The following is a 21755-nucleotide window of genomic DNA, read 5'->3' on the forward strand; positions in this document are numbered from 1 at the left end:
AACATTGTACTGTAAACTAGGGCATACAAAACCTTTGCCAGACCAATTCTCAAATACAGCTCATCTGCCTGGAATCCATACTGTATATTGGACATTAATACAATCAAGTGAGTCCAGAGGTATTTCACGAGAAGAGTACTCCACTCCTCTGCTCACAACAGAATCACTTATGCCACTAGGCTCGAAATTTTGGACTTGGACAACCCGGAACTATGCTGCCTACAGTTTGACCTAAGCATAGTACACAAAATTGTCTGCTACAACATCTTACCTGTCAACGACTACTTCAGCTTCAACCTCAATAGTGCACGAGCAAACAATGGATACAAACTCAAGGTAAACCACTCCAAACTCAATTGCAGAAAATACGACTTCAGCAACAGAGTGGTCAACGCATGGAATGCTCTACCTGATTCCATTGTTATATCCTCTAACTCTCACAGCTTCAACCTTAAACTGCCTACCCCATTCCTCACCCCATTCCTAAGAGGTCCGTAAGGGGGCATGCATATGCGCACCGGCGTGCCTAACTTCCCTGTTCTAAAGTCTCATTTATTTGTACTCATTTCCTTTGTTATCTTGTACATGTTTGACCAATCAAATAAATGAAATAAATAAATTTAAGAGCAGGAAGAGTGGTGTGTTTGTGGTAGGAGAAAGGCCCTGCAAACTGGCATGCTGAGAGTTGCTAGGGGAAGCCAAGGGGAGGGATGGGAAAAGAGTTTCAACTTTTACATAGTCATTTCAACTCATCTGCGAAAGGTTTTGTTGCTGGTGTAAATTGGGATAATCAGAATAGTTCTATTCGGGTAGACACACACACATGCACACACACACACACACACAATCAGACATACACTTGTGGCTTTTCATGAGCAATCGTTGCCATGCGTTTCCAAAGGGAGGAGGAAAAAGCAGGTTCTTTTGCATGAGAGAGAGAGAGAGGTTGGAGGGGGGAGAGAGAAAGAGAGAGAGACTCTGCATTTCATTTTAGAAAATGCCATTTATAATTGCTCACACTGTTACTTGGCTCAGAAGATGAGTTGCGTTGCTTGAAATCACAGCATATTTCGTCCTGATTAACAAATACTCCATACCTTTTCAGGAGCAATGGAGAAGACAGATGGGATGATTTATTTATTTTTTAAAATGCAAATAAAATGGAAAGGATAACAGGAAAGAAATAGATGAGCCAGTAATATAAAGCTTCTCTTCCTGTCCCCCGCCTCCTTAATTTTCTTTTAATTAGCAGACAAACATATTCTGAAAACAGGGGCTCTTCTCATCTGTGGGCAAAAGGAAGACTAAATTCACCATCCTAGGCAGCAAGTTTAGAAGCCACTTGCTGGAATTGAGAGAGGATTAAAAGAATCCTACAACATACAGACCAACTGCTCAGCTTTACTCAGCGTATATAGGACGATTCAGCAAGAGACGTGATATTGGTGAGTACTGTACATTCCCCACTCCCAGAAACAGAGTTTTGCTTTCTTTAAAATAAAATATCTTTAGTTTGCTCCTGCTCCATATCTTTTGAATGCCTGGGGGCAGGCGGGGGGGGGGGGGGAGGGGAAGCTTTATGACATGCATTTTTTTGTTTGTTTTCCCTCTTGTAAACCTATGGTGGCAGCTCTTCGTTGTCCTTCTTTCCCATTCTGAATGGACGTTTTGGCAAACTAAGGGGCTTAACCTTTGTGCTCACTTTTCATGCTGAAACATAATGCAACTTACTTTATGGCATTATTGAAGGAGGGGAGAAGCAAGCCTCCAACTGCTAGGATGATAGTTCTAGATAAGAGCTGGATCTGGTCACTGAAGCATTTTATTGCCTTGCATGTTACCATAATGTAACTTTATAGCCTCATTGCTCTTTTGGTCAATTATCAAAATGGGGGGGGGGGGGGACGAGGGATGGACGAGTGAGTGACTAGGCAGGAAACATTGATATAAGTTAATAATTGTGTTTGTGTATTCTTAGCAATTTGGTGCGAAACAATGACAGAACAAAAGAATGGAAGAGAGTGGGACAAAATCTTGTATATTCATACAAATATTCTCATTCACAGACCCACATTCATGCATACCACATACACACATATGCTGTTGTTGAGAAAGTTTTGTTTCGTAGATGGAGCTGGGGGGTGTTTGTGATCATCTTGAGGGTAGTGTCACCTTCTGTTGCCTGGTAACAGTCCTTCCCTGCTGTTTTGCTATCAGATAACAGAAATCCGGTCAATGTTATACATTATTCATCTGCGTTCCAATCAAATAATCAAAATTATTTGCTTGCACTGGGGAATATTTAACCAGATCAAAAGAATCTGGACTGGAAAGCACTGGATTGTTATAACTGGCAGGCAGTTTTTGGTATGTGTCCATATATGTCTGTATGCATGTGTACACATACACACACACATTTTTGTTAGTAATTATATTTTGGGGTGTTAATAGATACTAGTAGAAACCTATGCATATTGAAGAATTTCAGAGGTTGGCTGATTCCACAGGCATGGAATTACTGAAATCAGTTAATGCTAACTATTGAAATTACAGTGCTAAATTAGGTTAATAGAGTTGGGGTTTTTTTCTTTTGAGATATACACTTTTAAAAGATCTTTAGAAAGGCTAAGAAAAGGAAACCATCTCTTTCAAAGCCAGCATTTTTAAAAGAGAAGAATGCAATGAAATCTATGTCATAATTGTTCGGCAAATGCCAGACCTATACACATACGGTAACTATTTTGCAGAGGAAGAAAACTTACAAACCAGTGCAAGGTAAGATAGATCCAGGATTGCTGTTTTAAAAAATACTGTGTGCGTATCTGTATGTATGTGTGTCAAGAAAAACACTACACCTCAGAACTCAACTTTTACCAAAAACCTCTGACAATGTGGTAAGGCTAACTGTCTCTAGCATTTAAAAGCTGTCAGTGTAAAGTCATTTTAACCCTCCCTCGTGAAATCCTTAAGAAATTAAAATTGACTGACTCATTTCAAGCAAAAAGGAACATCTAATCCTCTTGGAACTACCATATTTTTTTCACCTAGCTGTAATTGTTAACATTTCTTTGCTAATAGATATCTTGGTTGCTTAGAATTTTAATGCAGTTAACGTAATATAGTCACCGTCAATACTTTTTTAAAGAGGAAAGTAGATAGCAAGAGGTGTTTTAAAAGATGTGTTTTATATACAGAAATGCCTAAAATCTAAAAACCTTCATGATACATGAAGTATACAGTATACGTGTGTGTTTTGTAGCGATAAATATTGGGGTGAAAGGTACAAAAAGCCTCAATGACTATGCTAGGTTAACATAAACGTTGCATATATGTTCATTAAATTAAGTTACTTTAAATATTGCAGGGAGTTTATATTTAAAGATACTTCTTCCTTTTTCAGGACACTGGCTGTATCAATTTGGGCAGCTGAATAACTGACCGCAAAATCCTCCAAGATGGATAGTCCATTCAAGATGGATTATCTGCTGGATGTCGATGCTGCTTACCGGCTATTTTACAGTCAAGGAGCTCAAGGTATTGTTTTGAGATGGATATTTATGTATTGCTCAACATAAAGAGAAGACATGGTGGCCCTCTGGTGGAAAAGGCAGCAGGGATAATTAAAGCTCCTTTCTCCAGAATAAGCAGAGAACTGAAGTCATCAAAGCAGCTTGATGCCTAGAACTGTATAAAGGAAGTAATTTTCCCCCTCAAAAATGTGGAAATATGTTATGCAAAACAGATGGGTAGAGACTGTGAAGACAACCTCTTCAGCTGTCTTCTTCAAACAGAATGATGGGTGCTTTTCTTTCAAATAGTAAATGAAACAAGATAGTGGTGGCAAAGGGCCAGCACTAAAAAAAAAAAAAGACAAAGATTGATAGACTTTTCCTGGCCCAGATTGAAGCCAATGTATAATAATGTACTTTCAAGGTTTAATTAATACCTAAAGTTTAAGTGCATGACTAATATTCTATTCTATTCTATTCTATTCTATTCTATTCTACTCCATTCCAATCCATTCCAGTCCAGTCCAGTCCAGTCCATCCCATCCCATCCCATCCCATCCCACCCCATGCTGTCAGCTTGATGCTGAATCTTAGTAATTAAATAGATGGACTTTATCTAGGATGATAAGTCCTCAACATGGTGTTTTAGGTATCTCAATAGTGTCTTCACTGTTCCCATAATTAAGTCCATCTACCATGTTCCCAGACATCATCTTCTCTTTCCTTTCACTTTTTCCAGCATGTTTGTTTGTTTGTTTGTTTAGAAAATGTGTGTCCATCTTGCCAAAAACATACATTTTATTTATCTGTGTGATTTTCTTAGTAAAATGCAGAAGGGGTTTAGCTTTTGTTCTCTGATAGAGTCAGAAATTATGCCTTTGCTGTTATCACTAAAGTGAACCAATATACTACAATCATTGTTCTTGGGATTGGCTCTTCCAGACAATTTTTAAAGATTAATAGCAGACAAAATAGTGGAGAATATTAGACATGAGAGCTAGTATAATCATATATCAGCACAAATACAACACAAATATAAAAAGGCAACATTAAAAATAAAAATATGGTTTTCTGCCTGCATGGTCTTCTGTAATGAGCCAAAGGACAGAAAGGGGGAGTAGTGATCTCCCTCCCATATTTGGGCATACCAGGGGTTGTAACACAAATACATACCTTTTTTCCTGGCTCAGCTGATAAGGAGGAGAGCCTGTGGCTTAGTGGCTAATATAACTGCCTAATATGTAACACATCCCAGGTTCAAATCCCAGTAAGGGTATGGCTAGCTGATGAGAGCTAAATAGCTTGAAATGGATCCATACTAGTCTCCCTTTATTTATTTATCAGCACAAATACATGTATGTATGTATCTATGTATGCATGTATGCATGTATGTACATACATATGTATGTATATAATTTTTGCCTTCATACCACACCATATTTGTTATATAAGGAATATAACAAATATGGTATGGTATGAAGGCAAAAATTAGGTAGTCCTTGACTTACAACCACAACTGAGCCCAAAATTTATGTTGCTAAGCAAGACAGTTAAGTGAATTTTGTTCCATTTTGCAACCTTTCTTGCCATTGTGAATCACTGCAGTTGTTAAGTCAGTTACATGGTTGTTAAGTGAACCTGCCTTCCCCATAGAATTTGCTTGTCAGAAAGTCACAAAAGGGGATCACATAACCCCAGGACACTGCAATAGTCATAAATATGAGTCATTTGCCAAGTGTCTGAATTTTGATCATGTGACCATGGGAATGCTGCAACAGACGTGTGAAAAATTGTCATAAGTCACTTTCTTCAGTGCCATTGTATCTTCAGTCACTAAATGAGCTGTTGTAAGTCGAGGACTATCTGTATTGTACATGAAATAGATCTATGTTTAAGAATGAACAAGTATACATGCCTCACATTTATTAGAAATGTGGCTACTGTCCAATGAATGCATAGGCTCTTTTTAACCTTCAAAAATGGGAGATGCAATCCTGAGTCTTCCAATGTTATGACTTGTTTGGTCATCTATACCTTTACAACTAAGGTCTAGTGGGAAATATTTGATCCTAATGGATAAACTCAAATATTCAGAGTCACATTCTTTCATCCAAGGTGAAAGGACAAAGTGACATATCAGGAGAATGGAGACAGTAGAATGTGCTTAAGGAAAATATCTAAGAAAACCTCCAAAAGCATATTGATGGAGATATAATATTTATTTGATGGAGGTATAATATTTAATGTCCAGACACTACCAAGATTTGCAGAAAGTAAATTCTTGTGATGTTAAATCATTTATTTATCTCAACCCATCACCAGCCACCACAACATAACAATTGGACTTTTGGGCAAAAAACTTTGGAGATGGAGAAATATCAGGATTTAAAGAATTAATTAAAGAGCTGTGTAACCAAGCAACGCCATTTTAATTGGTAATTTGCAAGTTGCAATTTTTATTGAAAGGGAGTTCACTTTACATAGTATAAAGTCTTTGAACCCATCCTCTTACACAATTGGTAGAAAAGAAGAAATGTAATCTAACTGTGAAAAGTTGGAAGAGTTACGGTTTGCCTCAAGAATGTATTTTCTTTTGGTGTTATCTTAATATTGGACCCATCCTTCAAAGTTGACAACTAATCCTAGAAGAAAGGGCCAAGTTACGCATTATACTAAATATGCAATTTAGGACTGGAACTGTAGCAGGTGGAAAGGATATAGATCTTCTAAAGTCTTTCATCTACACCAGTGTTTCTCATCCTTGACAACTTTGAGACGTGTGGACTTCAACTCCCAGAATTCCCCAGAACTCCCAGAATTCCCCAGAACTCCCAGAATTCTGGGAGTTGAAGTCTGCACATCTTAAAGTTGCCAAGGTGGGGAAACATAGATCTACACCATTCTCTGAACAAAAAATGGATCTTAATTCAGAAGAATTTACTTTTGAGAAACCATGCTTAGCTTCCTTACTGTCCCTCTGTAATAATATTCAGATTGTGATCCATTAAGGATGTTCATCAATCTGGGCAAGAAACTACAGAGAACCAGCCAAAACATAATAGTTCCTTGGTACTGAGCTGATCATGATATTAGCCTCTGTCCTTAGTGTCTTATTCCATGGGTTTAAAGGACTCTCTGAAATCACTCTAAAGTTTAATTCAAAATCTTACAACTATTGTATTCCATTATTATTTGAATAGGACTTTACCTCTCACATATTTAGGCTTTGGAAAGAGAAAATGAAGTATGATAATTTGTCAATTTAATCTATGCTCATCTAACAGACATTAGTGTAATGATATTCATTTTAAATAAAATCAGCTTGTAATGAAATAACTTTAAGGCGGAACTATCTTTTTCAGCTTGAGTAACTTGGGTATCTTGCTTTTCCCCCCACTTTGTATCATCCTGTATGTGGTTTTAAAAGAAAACACTTATCAAGTAAAAGTTCACCTACATACACATTTTTACCCTGAAAAATGCACATAGTTGCTATTCAATTTAAATCACTTCGAAGAAACCAATTTTTAGGGGAAAAAACATGAAGTAAGTAACTATACTTCAGTACTGTGATTAAGACATTCAACCAAAAAAATCCAATATTATAGAATTATATCATTAATACATCTATTCAGACAAGATTCATTCTTTTTCCCATGCTTTCTTGTAGAGGAAGTTGGTTTTTGCTGTTGTGTTGTACTAAACACAGCAGTACTTTAAAAAGATCGCAGCTTGAAGGTGTGTTATCTATTTTACCTGCTTAGGTCACACATATTCTGCTGTATAAATAAATGCATGTGATTTAAAAGAAAGTGAGATAAATAAGGCCATGAATCAATTGTGCAAACATGAGCAGGATATTAATATTGCACTATTAATACACGGCAAGTTGTGTTGTTGCCAAAATGGAAAACCACATTCCCAGAGTAAGTCATCGTTGCTATATTTGAAATGCCTATTCTTTCCTTATTAGACTGAATTAACTCAATAACATTAATTGTAACTGGATTTAAAGTAAACAAAATCATTTCTGATTTCACTGACTTGCCACCCCCCACACAATAGTAGGACTGCCTCATCTTTCTCACTTTCTGCCAGCAGGTGGCACTGCAATGGAAAAGGACTGCCTCTTCAGTGTGAATTTTCAACCAGATCCAATAACTCATTAGAGTACCCTTAAATTTGGTTCTTGTTTTACAAAAATAACTGACTACTAAACTGAATAAAAGAATGCATTTTCTCAATGTTAAAAAAAATGGAGGAGAGGGGGTATTTTCCTACATATACATTTTCATCTCACACCTCTATTCTATCAGAATCCGTTTAGTTCATTCAGTAATTGAAAGCCAATAGGAAAATTCCACTAATTAATTTCTAATTAATTGTAATTAATTGTAATTTCTAATCCAATGATATTTTTAATTTTAATTTGAGATTATAGATCACAATCCTAGCAGCATATGGGCCTGTGCAATGTTTTCTTTCTTTCTTTTTTACTTCAAAGTTGTTGCCTAATATTGTGGAGGTTTTTAGATTAAAGACCAAAAGGTATTTTAGGCATGGGCCGACCATCTGTCTGCAATTCTTTAAAGCAGCACATTTATTTTTGGGATTATGCAATGTTAAGAAAAGATACCACTACTTTAAAAACCTTCAGGCAGATGGTATGTTTGATTCCTCCAGCTGTACATTCTAAAATCAAATGAAGCACAGTGTACCATTATACCATATAACCAATTCATCCCTTCCCCATTCAGGCTAAAATTGTCTCACCAAAAAATTGAGTTAAGTAAGAATTCAGTGTCACTATATATGCATATGGGAATCATTGCTAGACCATGATAACTATAACAGGAGTGAATTGGATTGTAATATCCTTTTGTAAAATAAGATTATCGGTATTTTTACTAAAGGAAAGGCTCAAGGCAGGAATGGCATTTACTTACCTTCCCCCCCAGTTTACAAATGTGAGCTCACCCGTGCATGCACTAAGCCTTCTGCACATGCGCTTCTCACTAAAAAGGGGCCTAAATGGGATGCCATAGAGCCAGGGCAGGTGGGCGGGGCCACCCGCAATTTCTGCTACCGTTTTGGGTGAACCAGTCCCAACCGGTAGAATGCCACCTCTGGCTCAAGAGTGTCTCCAATGCACCTGAAAAAAGTGTCAATCTTCGGCAAATATTGGGGCGGAAAAGGAATCGATGCTTTTGCAAATCCATTTCCACAGAACACTGTTTAATCTGGGCATTGTTCTGATAATATTTTTGCAACATGGTGTGATTATCAGGATAAATTATACTTTTTAAAAGAACACAGGAGCAATTTAAGAGAAACCATTGTTATTATTTCAGATACCTTTAGATGCATGCTTTTTCTGGCCTTTTAAATTTCTTCCTATCAAATAGGTATGGGCAGCCTTCCACCTTCCCTTTAATAAAGCATATCTCAGTTAGGATTCATTCCCCACTCTGAACAAATTTGGTGTGAAACAGACTGGCTGTGGATGATGGAAGTCCTACTCATCTGGAAGGCAGGTTGGGAAGAACCAGGTCCCCATCCATTGGTCATGTATTGACCAATTTAAGAAAATCATCTGTAGGAGTAAAATTGAAATAGATTATTCCTTTTCTCATAGAAGGAGCTGAGAAAGAAAATAACTTGCCCAAGAGTGCACAGTAACTACAGAGGTAACTTGTCAGCATCCCCTCCCATTTTTCAGCTTCCCCTGCTATTCATTGAATAACCTGTCTGTGAATGCATTACCTTTCAGATGCTTTCTTCGCCTAAGTGTTCTAATTCTTCACCGCCTTCAACTGTCTCTGTTTTTACTTAGAAACAACCACAACAAACACATTCTGCTTGACAAACACTGTCCCAAGGATTAATGTAGCCATTCGTGTTTTATTTTCTATATGTTCAGCTGGTTGCACATCTTTCATAGATCAGTTATATGATGTTTTTCAGTCAAATAAAAGTGAGCAAACAAAATTTGACCAAGATGTAAAATTTGATTTTATGAATGAAGACGAATATATGTGTCCCAGGATAATATTGCAGGAGCCAATCTCTGTGAGAAGGTCCCAGAGGATGAGCTCCAGCACGAGTTTGAAAGCTCAGAAGACAAAATCTCTGGTCCTGGTTACTGACCCAGATTGGATTTACATTTTATTTTAATTGATAGATGAGTAGCAACATCAAATTCAATCTGAAGAATTACCGCTAATTAAAATTTGAGGAGGTACTATTACTTTTGCAAATTTTAAGATCTATTTGATTGAAAACTGCAATAGATAGCAACTATTCATGTTCTTCTGCTTTTTGAATAAGTCATTTCCCAATTTACCAAGGCTCTTAAAGATATATTGGGTACAATTCTCATAAAATCCAACCTGTATTAGCCAATATTATATTCCAACATCCCTGGAGGGCATCAGATTGGAAGGATTATATTATGACTTCTGAATCCTCAGACTAGTCACAAAAAATATTTTTTATAGAAGGTCCTACCCATAAAAATGATTTACAGTGCGATTCTATGAATGTCTCCTCAGAAGAAAATCTCATTAACTCCTGAGGAGAAATAGAGTGCTGTAGACTTATAGCTAACTGTGTTGTTTGAGGTAGCCATTCATTGTCATTTGTGTTTATTACAGAAAGCTTCACTAAGGGAAGAGCAAGTTCTGAAAAGAAAATGGCAACAAATTATAGTGCAAGATCATTATTTAATGAGCACTCTGACTGTCACATATTTTTTTAAAAAAGAAAGACCCTCAATTAACATCATGGGCATCCCAATTAAAATTAATTTATATAGATTTCTCCAGAAAGTAACTCATTTAAAATCCACTTCAAAAAAAATTGTTTTCCCTCCTCTTCTGCCCCTCCCTACAAAGGTCTGAGAAAATTATACATTTATAAATGCAAATTTACTCACATTTGGGGGGAGGGGAATGCCAGGTGTCTGAGATTTCTTTCAACTACAAATTTCTCCTGAAGCTAAACAGGTCAATGCTTCTGGCTTGTTGGGAGAGATGTAATTTGACATAAAATAAGTAAAAACCTTATTAGACTAGAATTTTTACCAAGGGGGAAATAAAAGAATATTTATTTATTTATTTTCCTATCTATCCAACTCAATAAATTACTCTGGGCAGGAAAAAGAATTAAAATAAAATAATAACAATAACAAACATTATGAAAACTAAAAGTACAGGCAGCCAAGAAACAATAATTTAAATCACACAACCAAGAGGTGCGTCCCTTCGAATGCTCTAAGAAAATATCATGAATTCATAAAAGAAAATATTAGTATTAATAGTAGTGGTAATCAGTAATAGTAATAAAATTAAACTTGTATGCTACCTCAATCATTATGTATAATTTCCATTAATCAATTATGAAACAAACAAACAAGCCACCGAAAAAAACATGAAATCCTAGGGATCCACCTACATAGGAGAATTAGTTGAAAAACAGGGCTGTAATCCCTCAAAAATTTTAAGTTAAACATTCTTTTGAACTCAACTCATCTTCTAATAGACATACCCACGTAGTTTGCTTATTAACAACACTGAATTGATTTGTCATTACCTCCTGTAATACATGAAATGTATTACATCTCATTATATAGACGTGCGGTGAGGTTTATGGCTGGTGAGGCTGGTGATGTCATCAGCGCGAGCCGTGGTACCCTTCATGTTGACTCAGGAAGGCCGGGAATGGGACCACGTGTGCAGGAGGCTGAAGCTGCCTCAGCCTCCTGCACACATGGTCCCATTCCCCTCCTTCCTGACTCCTGAATCAACATGAAGGGGACCACGGAGTGCACTCCATGGGAATGTGGCTCATGCTCCGTGGTCCCCTTCATGTTGACTCAGGAAGGCAGGAAATGGGACCACGTGTGCAGGAGGGAGGCTGAGGCTAGAGGAGCCTCCTGCACACGTGGTCCCATTCCCAGACCATGTGTGCAGAAGGCTCCTCAGCGTCTTTTCCCTTTTCCCGTTTTTTATTTTCATGATGAGAGCGGTGAGGCTCTGCCTCCCCTGCCTCCCCTGCCCGCAAATAGATCAATGTTTCTCAACCTTGGAAATTAAGATATGTGGACTTCAACTCCCAGATTTCCCCAGCCAACATGGCTGACTGGGGAATTCTGGAGGTTTAACTCCACACGTCTTAAAATTGCCAATGTTGAGAAACACTGATATAGATTATATTTTATCTCACTTTTTTGGAGATGGTGAGGAATATAGACAAGAATTACATACAGGAATTGGGTATGTCTAGGTTAATGAAAAGAAGAACTAGGGGGGACATGATAGCATTGTTCCAATATTTGAGGGGCTCCTACAAAGATGAGGGGGTCAAACTACTTTTCAAAGCATCAATAGGCAAGACAATAAACAATGTTTGGAAACTAACCAAGAAGAGAAGCAACCTAGAATTAAGGAGAAATGTCTTAATAGTGAGAGCAATTAACCAATGGAATAACTTGCCTTCAGAAGTTGTGGGTGCTCCATCACTGAAAGCTTTCAAAAAGAAATTGGACAAATTGGACATTTGTCTGAAATGATGTAGGATCTCCTGCTTGAGCAGGGGGTTGGACTAGAAGATCTCCAAGATCTCATCCAACTCTACTATTCTATGTTCTACATCTTGGACATACACCCAATGATTTTGCTATTCAGCTAGAGTTGGGTCCCAAGAACGAGCAAAAGAGAAAAGGTAAATGGGAATGATCAGCCAACAAAGCAAATGCTAAAAATCAAGTATGATAAAAATTAAGAGGGGGTGGGGGGAAGATTAGGCATAGGATTGCCATGGCTAAGTAAAACTGTGGAGACCAGGCATTAATTGATGCCTAATCAGAGCTCTTTGACAATAGCTTTGTTCTGAAGTACCTCTTCCAACGTGCTTTTCTCCATCCCTGCATACAGGTATCAGGATTTCTAGCTGTTAACCCAAAGGTGCAAGATTGAATATTGATACTGAATGTTTGGCTGTTAAGCTGGAGTATCAGGCCTTCTGCATTAATCCAATGCCTTTGCCCCTTTTGGATTCTTCTATAATATATGTATAATTACACATTTATAAAATACCTAAACATTTACATTTTGAAATGTTAAGTGCCTAATAGATCCATTTCCTTGTGGTTGTTTGATTGAAACAGCTGCTTATGTTTAATGGTAATAGTTTTCCAATTTTCACAGTACCATCTGCCCCAATGTCTTTAATGCATGTGATAAATACCCACATGGCATTATTTGATGAAATGTATTGTTCTTGCAAATTGGTTTTGGAGTCTGAAAGTGCATACATCCATTACATTCCACTTCCTTGCTGCACCAAAAACAAATAAATACATTTGATGTATCCGAACCTAATCAGTGTTGTTCATGGAAGACATCAAGAATTGGTTGTGGACTAGTATTAGTCTCAACTGCATATGTGCATATCAAACAATCATTTCTTGGGCCTTAGATAAGGACTTTAGTATGGATTATGCTATCTGTTCCATTGTGCATCTTCTTTGCACCACTGCAGGTAAGACAATACTTTTGGTGCAGTCTCCTCCATCATTCTGGCATTTTTGCATGTTTGTCCTAGGGAAAGATTGAGGGCCAAAAACATCATTAGATTGAAATTTTTATTTATGTACTACTACAAGAATCATAAATATGTTATTTGGGCTCTTGAAAAAAGGTAATATCAGAATCTGAAATGTGAAAATATGTACTGTACTTCTTATTGTTCCTCTCTATTCTGCATTGGTCAGAAGGCACTTTCACTATTGTGTCCAATCCTGGGCACCACATATGATAATAATCAAAGCCCCCAAAAGGGAGAAATGTATGAGGAATGGCTGGGTACATAGAGTGCACAAGGATAAGATGGGCAGCCTATAAACTGAAATGAATAAATAAATGTTTGGATCAGGTGAAAGAAAATTGTGGGAGAGGGACATGACAGCCATCCTTCAAGAATCTGAAAGAAGAAGAAGAAGAAGATGGGGCAGAACTGATCAGTATCACCCAGAAGATAAAACAAGAAGCAATGGGAATCTTTAAAGACAGGAAGTAGATTTTTAATGGTCACCAGGCATGAGCCTATGAAGTAGATCCAATGAGGAGACCAACTTCAAAGGAAGCTGAGAGCTTTACTTATTGAGAATACAATTAATACAAAATCTTCCAAGCCTGATTGCATTTTACATCCCCTCCTTCTTATACCCCAGGGAATCAGGGGAGCTTGCCTGCCTCTCCCTTGAATACTATCTTCTTTTCCCAGGACTGAAGGATGTTTCAGCCTTCTTTGCTTAGGTAATATTGTAGTTCTTAAAAGGGACACAGTGGCTCAGTGGCTAAGACATTGAGCTTGTTGATCAGAAAGGTCGGCAGTTCGGTGGTTCAAATCCCTAGCAGTGCATAACGGAGTGAACTCCGGTTACTTGTCCCAGTTTCTGCCAACCTAGCAGTTGGAAAGAACGTAAAAATGCAAGTAGAAAAATAGGAACCACCTTTGGTAGGAAGGTAACAGCGTTCTGTGCACCTTCTGTGTTTAGTCATGCCGGCCACATGACCATGGAGATGTCTTTGGATAGCACTGGCTCTCCGGCTTTCAAATAGAGATGAGCACCGCCCCCTAGAGTCGGGAGCGACTAGCACATATGTGCAAGGGGAACCTTTTACCTTTACCTTATTGTAGTTCTTGCCTAGTTCCCTCAAAATCATCTCCCAGATTCTTTACAGCAGGAGACATTGCCTCATGGTAAGAGATGTTTGAAAATGGAACAAACTCCTTCAGGAAGCAATGGATTTCCCATTGCTGAAGGTGTTTGAGTAGACGTTGGGATTTGGGCATGTGTTGGGGTGCTTAAGAGTGGATTCCAGGTAATTAGAGCCCATTATCTCCAAGCCCCTTTCTACCCTGTAGAGTTTATGATTCTCTAATTCCACTAGAAAGATCTATCCAGTATTAATATAATTACTGAAATAGTTTCTTAGAACAGTTTCTCACATAAGGCAATTAACGTACTGCCTCCCAGTAAAGTCCCATAAAAGTATTTAATTAATTTGTATGGTGTCCATTCCTGAAAGGTACTGAGGGCTACAAAGTGATTCCTTAAATGTAGTTTATATAGACAAACTATTAATCTACTCAACCTTTTTTAAAAAAAAATTATAATAGTTGTTTGTCCAAATTCTGGGAGTGCTTCAACTTTTTTTTACTACAAAGGGGTTTACTTCGCTGTATCAATTAATTATATTTACAATCATTCATCATTTAGCAAAAAAAAAAAAAGAGAGAGAGAGAGAACAGTTTTTTTCTTGTAAGGTCCTATGAACTTCAATTCCCAGAACTTTGCAACCAACCGGGACATTGTTGTGAATCCTGGGAGCTGAAATTCACATAAGTGATTTATGACCTTCCCAGCTGTAGACCTCAGAGTGTGTTTGGAATCTCCAAAAACTTTGTTGAAGTTGCTGATGGAAACTCCAAGAATTAGACTTCCAAGCCCTCATTCTTGCATTCTTTTTTTTTTAAAAAGGTACTGCTCAGGTTGCATCACCCCAAGGCATCTATTTTTGAAAACACCATAATGACCAAACACTAAATCCTAAAACATAATTCCCACCTACAATAACTGGTTTCACATTTACCCAGAACCAAGAACCTACATTCCACCTTAATGCAATCGGTGAATCCCTACAGTGTAATGTGCAGTGTATGGAGTGAGTGAGTGTGTGTGTGTGTGTGTGTGTGTGTGTGATCTGCACAGAAAGAGGTTGGTCCACCTGATGCATTGCCATGTCAAATGGTCTCACGTGTTTCCTCAGCTGGCTTTTATTTTTTGCTTGCTGCTTCTCTCCCCTACCCAAATGTACAAGGAAGCAACCAAGCTTCTCAATCTTGGTCGGCAAATCTCTGGCCTTGAATGAGCCATTCACAAGGGGCCGTTATATCTGCAGCTTTCAAGCAAAGGGCCAGGCTTTGTTAGATTGGGTAGGGTCCCACGTGGAGCCTCACCCGCTTGGCTCAAGGCTGCCAGAAGGTGACAGGGTAGGGTTTCCAGCTCAGCTCCAATCCAGAAATCCTTAACGGGTTTTCCTTTTCTCTCCCCATCTCTCTCTCTCTTTCTCTCTCTCTTTTCCCCCTTCCCTCCCGGTGTCTCTCCCTCTCTGTGTCCCTGCTCCTCTCTTTCCTCTTCTCCTCCTTTGCGTGTGCGCCCTCCTCCTCCTCTTTTCTACCCCCACCCCTCTCGCTGCTTCCTCTACAACACCAGCTCGCCGGGCGACCCTGCTCACTGTACCCACATTAATGGCGGCTTCTTCCGAAGAGGACATAGACAGGAGACCCATCCGGAGAGTTCGGTCCAAGAGTGACACGCCTTACCTAGCCGAGGCCAGGATCTCCTTCAATCTCGAAGCAGGTGAGTGTCGCCTACCCCGCCTCCAGCGCAAATCCCTTCGCCCTCCCTCCTCAAGCCCAAAGCGGCGGCTTTTTCTACACTCCCCCCCTCTTTGTGTCTGCCGGGTTGGGGGGTGCGGTGTGTGTGTGGGGGGGAGAGACGCGCTCTTGCTGCAGGAATGTGCCTCCCTGACACGTCCTGGCTGTCACACACAGACGGATAGACACACGCGCGCACACACACACGCGGCTGGCTTTTTTTCTCTCCTCCTCCTCCTCCTCCTCCTCATCTAGATGCTGGTGTAGTACAAAGCACAGGCGCGCGGGGACACATACACACCCACCCAATGGAAAGGAGCCTGAGAAGTGCTTGAGTGAAAGTGTGACATTTCCTGCCAGGATCTGGAGGCCGGTGGAAGTGATCTCAAACTTCATAGGGTGAAGAATCCCGCACTGGTGCTCTTGCCAGCTATACCTGGCAGGATCCAGCTTTCAGCTTCTCTCCTATTCCCCTAGCAGCCCTTTTTGAATGCTCCTCAACGCACACACCCCTCCTTCCTTCAGCTGACACACTTTCTCATACCTTCAAATTTCACCTTCTCACTCAAGGGGCCCTATTTCCTCTTCAGGTCTTCCAAGGTCTGCATTCCTCTTCCTGCTCACAACCTGTTAGCTTTCCAGATTTCCTTTTAGTCCTGCTTGCATTTTCCAACTCAAACTTCCCATCTGAACCCAGAAGACTGGTTTGTGACCCCTATCATCTAGGGGGGAAGGAGTTGAGCATGATCCCTCACATCTGAAGGTTCTCCAGTTGAGAAGGGCTATTTTCCCTTCTCTTCCTGCCTTCCACTTTCTCCCAGTCACCTTCCTGGTGAAGAATCCCTTACTGTCTCATTTGGTTTTCCTAAGCTGGTCGTCCTCCTGCCACCATAGTATGGTATTTCAAATGGTTACTAATTATTCATGCAGTGGTTTGTACAATTGCTCATGGTTATCCTATGCTGAAAGCATACCGTTAATGTCACAAGAAGATATGAAACATGAAGTTTTACCTCTGTCCTTTTAAGTTCACATTAAAGATACAGGAGAAGAGCCAGTGAGATTTGACTCCACTTTGGGTCAGTGGTCATGCTCTCCTCCACCCCTAACTCATTCTCCAGCCATTTCTTATTTCTTATATTCCTCTGGCCCACATTAATTTAGCTCACTGATTTCATTACCAATTTCTATTTGCTGTCTTTATATTTTCCTTTCTCTTTAATGCACATCGACTTTTCCTTCCATACCAGAAACCTATCCAAGACTTTTGTCTGAAATGTGACCCTGTTTTTGGATCTTTGTGATACAGACCTGATTATCTCGCTCACAGTTTAGTCCTGGATGAGTCTGGTTCTTTCAAGGGAAATATTTTCCCCTTAATACTTGCATCCCAAGCTATGCCTTCCTGGGTTCCCTCCATTTTTAATACTTTAATACTGCAGTTTTCAGTCCTAATTACCCTCTCCTGTCATCTGTTCTTTTCCCAGTTCTAAAGGATGACTAGAGAAAGGGAAATGCGTATTTCCATACTGAGCTCGAGTTTGCTTTTTGAAAATGTTAGATACACATCTTTCTTGATAAAGAAGCCACAGAAACCCAGCATTCCATAACAATTGTTTAGCAAAACCCAATGATTTCCGTTAATTACATGTATGGATACTGATATCTCAACATATCTATCTGATGGAATGATGTTTCTCAACTCCTTAAAACATTGTTTGGACTATAGCCAATGGTTTTATAGTGGCTTCTATTGAAACTTGGTGTGTGCTTCTTCTGCATTTCCATGACCTCGCTCACTTTTTGTGTCAAGTAAGATGTGAAATAGGAACAACTCTGCATATTCATTTGATCAGATCATGTTCTGGACAACATTGGCCTTGTCATATTAGCTTACTTATTGTCACTGGTTTACTTTAATAACCCAGGAATTGAAAAATATTTTGGATTATTGAGGACATATACTGATGACAAAAAAGTCAGAGGATGAAAGATATTGTATAGCATGATGGGATAGGCATAAGATGTGTCATTGAAAAAGAGAAATTGCATGATTTCAAAATTGCTGAGTGCATGGTAAACAATTTATATAAATTATACATACACACACACACACACACACACACACACACATATATATATATATATATATATATATGTTTTTTCTTCTAAATGTTAGGTTCTGTCATTAGTCTCATTTGGAAGAATCTGTATTCACAGAGGTATAAATTAACAATAGAAAACTAGAGGTTGTTTTCATTAAACCATCTTGCATTTCATAGAACCATAGAATCATTTAATGCCTGGAGTTTAAAAATATGGTATCAATTGGTTGCTAAGCAATGTTTATGTTAATGTGCAAACAGTCTTAGAAATATGCTTGTAGTGGTCATAAAATGTAAAGCAAGGGTGCCTAGCCTGGATGAGGATAGTGATTTTATTAAGACTAACTATAAATAGAAGGGGTATAGTGTGTAACCCTTGGAACTAGAAAAGATATATATATATATATATATATATATATATATATATATATATATATATATATATATATATATATATATATATATATATATATATATATATATATATATATATATATATATATATATATATATATATATATATATATATATATATATATATATATATATATATATAATTGGATGGTGGTAGAGGTTGTTTTTACTCACAATCCACAAGATTTACTCACAATCCACAATCCACAAGAATAATCCTGCTATTGTCATTAATATTTACACAGGCTATTGGCATTTTTTAAAAAATACAAAATGTTACTTGATGCTAAAACTACCGTTTTTTTAAATTATTATACTATGAAGATATTTGTAGAATAAAATGGCATTTTAAGTAAGTATCACTGAGTTTTGCCTTTGGGTAATGCACTGCTCTTTATAGTTTCTCAACTGGAAAGTCAACTGGACAATTCTTTACATGCCAATAAGGTGTATAATAAAATATTGCAGTGTGGAGTGTCCTGTTGATTTTCAAACAGTTTGCTACGTCCGCCTCCAAGATGTTCCATTTCATCTCCTTCCCAATTTCTTTTCTCCAATTTCCACTTCAGTAGTATTGTCTGACCATTCCGCCTTCTCTGAGATGGTTTTGGGATTTTCTCCCTTTAAGTGTTTTTCCACCCTGAAGATAAATATTTCTGCAAATCTGGAAATCATTCAGACCTACTGAGGTTGGTCTCCTATATGTGGGGTGTGCCATTTTGGCTCTGGCTTATGAGCAGAGCCCATAAGAGAAAGGCAGGTACAGAGTTAGGAGAGGCAGGCGCTGTCCATTTCAGCACAGTGCTGAAAATGATGCCTTTATAAAACAGCGAAAATGTACTTTCTGGTGAAGAATTATTTTTAAAGAGCTACACATTTATGTACTGTGCTTTCATTTAGGCCTGCCTTTAAATGCACCTGGAAGGAAGAAAAGAAATCATTTGTTTTTCAGTTTAACATTGCAAACAGAGCTAAAATAGTTCTAGAAAGGCTACCTCCCTTCTCACTTAATGCATTTATGATTACAGTCCTTGTTGTTCAACTGCTAGTTGCATTGCTGTGTTTGCCTGTCAGCTGCTGCTTTTAGGGTTCCTGAATCTGATCACTGTTTTTGTTGCTAAGACAGCAGGTGAAATAAGCTGAATCATAGAACAGCCCTTGCTTATATTTGTATTTGTTCAGCTAAATAATCAAAAGATCCATATTCCATATTCCTTGGGAAATGACTGGGGACTAATAGTTTTGTTAGCTCTTTGAGCCAAAAGTTATTAGTATTATTTTAGTTACCTAAACATGTAAAGCCAAGCATGTAGTTGAGGAATAATCTGGATTTGCTTTTTTTTCCTCCAGAGTAATGCGGTAAGAGAGAGTTTAACTGTCCTTCTAATCAAATTAGACTAATGGTTGCATTGTTTCATTAGATTACATACATACATACATATATACATATGTATACATTTATTTATTTATTTATTTTATATTTGGTGCTTCTAGACCGCCCCCTCTCCCAAAAGGGACTCGGGGCGGTGTACAGTCCATAAAGAATATCACAAAATACAATAAAAAAGTTAAATATGTACAGTTTGGAGGAGGTTAAAATGCAATTAAAAGAACTGTACAAAGCTATATAAATATACGTTTTAAATCCCTAAAACAGACACAACAAATTAAAAAACCCCTAAGATAACCAGATAATAATACATTTGCCAGGAGGGACAGTTGTAATTATGCCAGGCCTGCTAATCGGAACATATATGTATGTCTATACATATACTAATCTAGGATGCTAGTCTAGATATACATATACGCATTGGCTTACATAGTTTGATGGCATACAGTATATGAAAGAAAAAAACCTCCTTTGGTTCATTTCTTGGTGGCCTCATGGGTACCTTCATGTAGTTTTCACTATCTAAACTAGACTAGCATCCTGATGCTCCCTAGAGGTCTCCCATTCAAATACTAATAAGGCCCATCCCAGTTAGATATATTATGTCTGCCACTGGCTTTATGGGATTCTACAGCTCTTGAACCTCTACAGATACCCCAAATCCTCATGCTGGCTTCTCTAAATTTTAAGGGAAAATCTTGTCTATCTGAAGAGAGTTCTTCTTTACAGTTTTCTCTTAAAACACACACGTGCGCACACACACACAGAGAGCACAAGATATTTACTTTGGGCAAAAAAAAACCCAACCCTATGAAGTTATATACACGTACTGGATTGTGTTTTTAGTGTTCCAAGATCTGTTGTCCACTGTTGTTGCAAATTTGTACACCAAACATTGGGAAGTTCTGTTCCATGTTCACAGAAATATTAGGATCCAGCGGATCATTACTATACAGAAATGATTGGGAGCTCTGCTTCTTCTATCCCTAACTTCTCTGAGATGACAGAGATGGTCTGCAGGAAAACTGTTCAGTTGAATATGGTGACAACATTTCACATAATTGATAGTTCAGTTTCCAATTGCGCAGAGTATTGTAGCTCATTAAACGGAGTGCAGTTATGATTCTGTACATCTACTCTATCAACACAGGAATGGAGGGAGCAGATCCAAAATGTGCATTTTAATCTCCTTTCAAAGTGTTGATTTCTCAAAGCCCCCCCCCCCATCTTTGCAAGGCCAGAAATATAGCTAACATTTATTGATCTTGATGGGAATTAGAAAAGATAAAACTTTATTACAGGCAGAAGCCAGAGTCTCAAGGGGAATTCTTTCCTGGTCCTTTTTTTTAAGGGGATAGAAACACGAGTTCCTTCTTTTGTTTTTAAAGGAATTATTTAGAGTAGTCTTTATAACACAACCATGTGTCAGCTTCCATTTACTCTGTGGCACAAAGATTGTAGTTCAGCAAATATTCTGGGATAAACTTTGGATTTTTAGTCATTATTATCTGTCAGACAAATGAAAGAACTTTTAAGTGGTCCATGTGCCAAGATGCTCTGGGGTTTTTCTCACACTCATTAATGACTCTGCGCCTGTTAATCCACAGCTAGGCATTCTAGTTTATGCCAGGAGGAACTCTGTTCTTTTTAATATAAGTGATCAAAATAATAACATGGAATTAAATCATTTAGATAAGAGTTATCTAATATTAATTGGCTCTGAGTGAAACAAGTGTTGAGGTAGGCCAATTTTGGCAATTTTAAATGAATCCTTAAACATTTCTGTACTCCCTGATCATTTAAGCTGGATTGGTCTTGTTATAAATTATTAATGCTTTATTAATTCATCTCTATAGCTCTTTCAAAAGAAATTTGAATAGATTTGTAAAAATA

At 38.1% G+C, this 21755-nt stretch overlaps 1 protein-coding gene across 2 annotated transcripts in view; it reads left to right on the top strand.

Moving 5' to 3' along the window:
• Positions 1-1207: 1207 nt before the first annotated feature.
• The window catches only part of PHACTR1 (phosphatase and actin regulator 1), a 270634-nt gene continuing 250086 nt past the window's right edge, over positions 1208-21755 (top strand). For both annotated transcript variants that reach the window (XM_081952274.1, XM_081952276.1), the window contains exons 1-3: positions 1208-1445; positions 3401-3534; positions 15790-15936. In XM_081952274.1, coding sequence (XP_081808400.1) covers positions 3456-3534; positions 15790-15936 — 226 coding nt within the window. In that variant the 5' untranslated portion in view covers positions 1208-1445; positions 3401-3455. The remainder of the gene's footprint in view (positions 1446-3400; positions 3535-15789; positions 15937-21755) is intronic.

This window comes from Natrix helvetica (assembly GCF_964273705.1).
Source record: "Natrix helvetica genome assembly, chromosome: 4".
In the NCBI taxonomy this organism is placed as follows: domain Eukaryota; kingdom Metazoa; phylum Chordata; class Lepidosauria; order Squamata; family Natricidae; genus Natrix; species Natrix helvetica.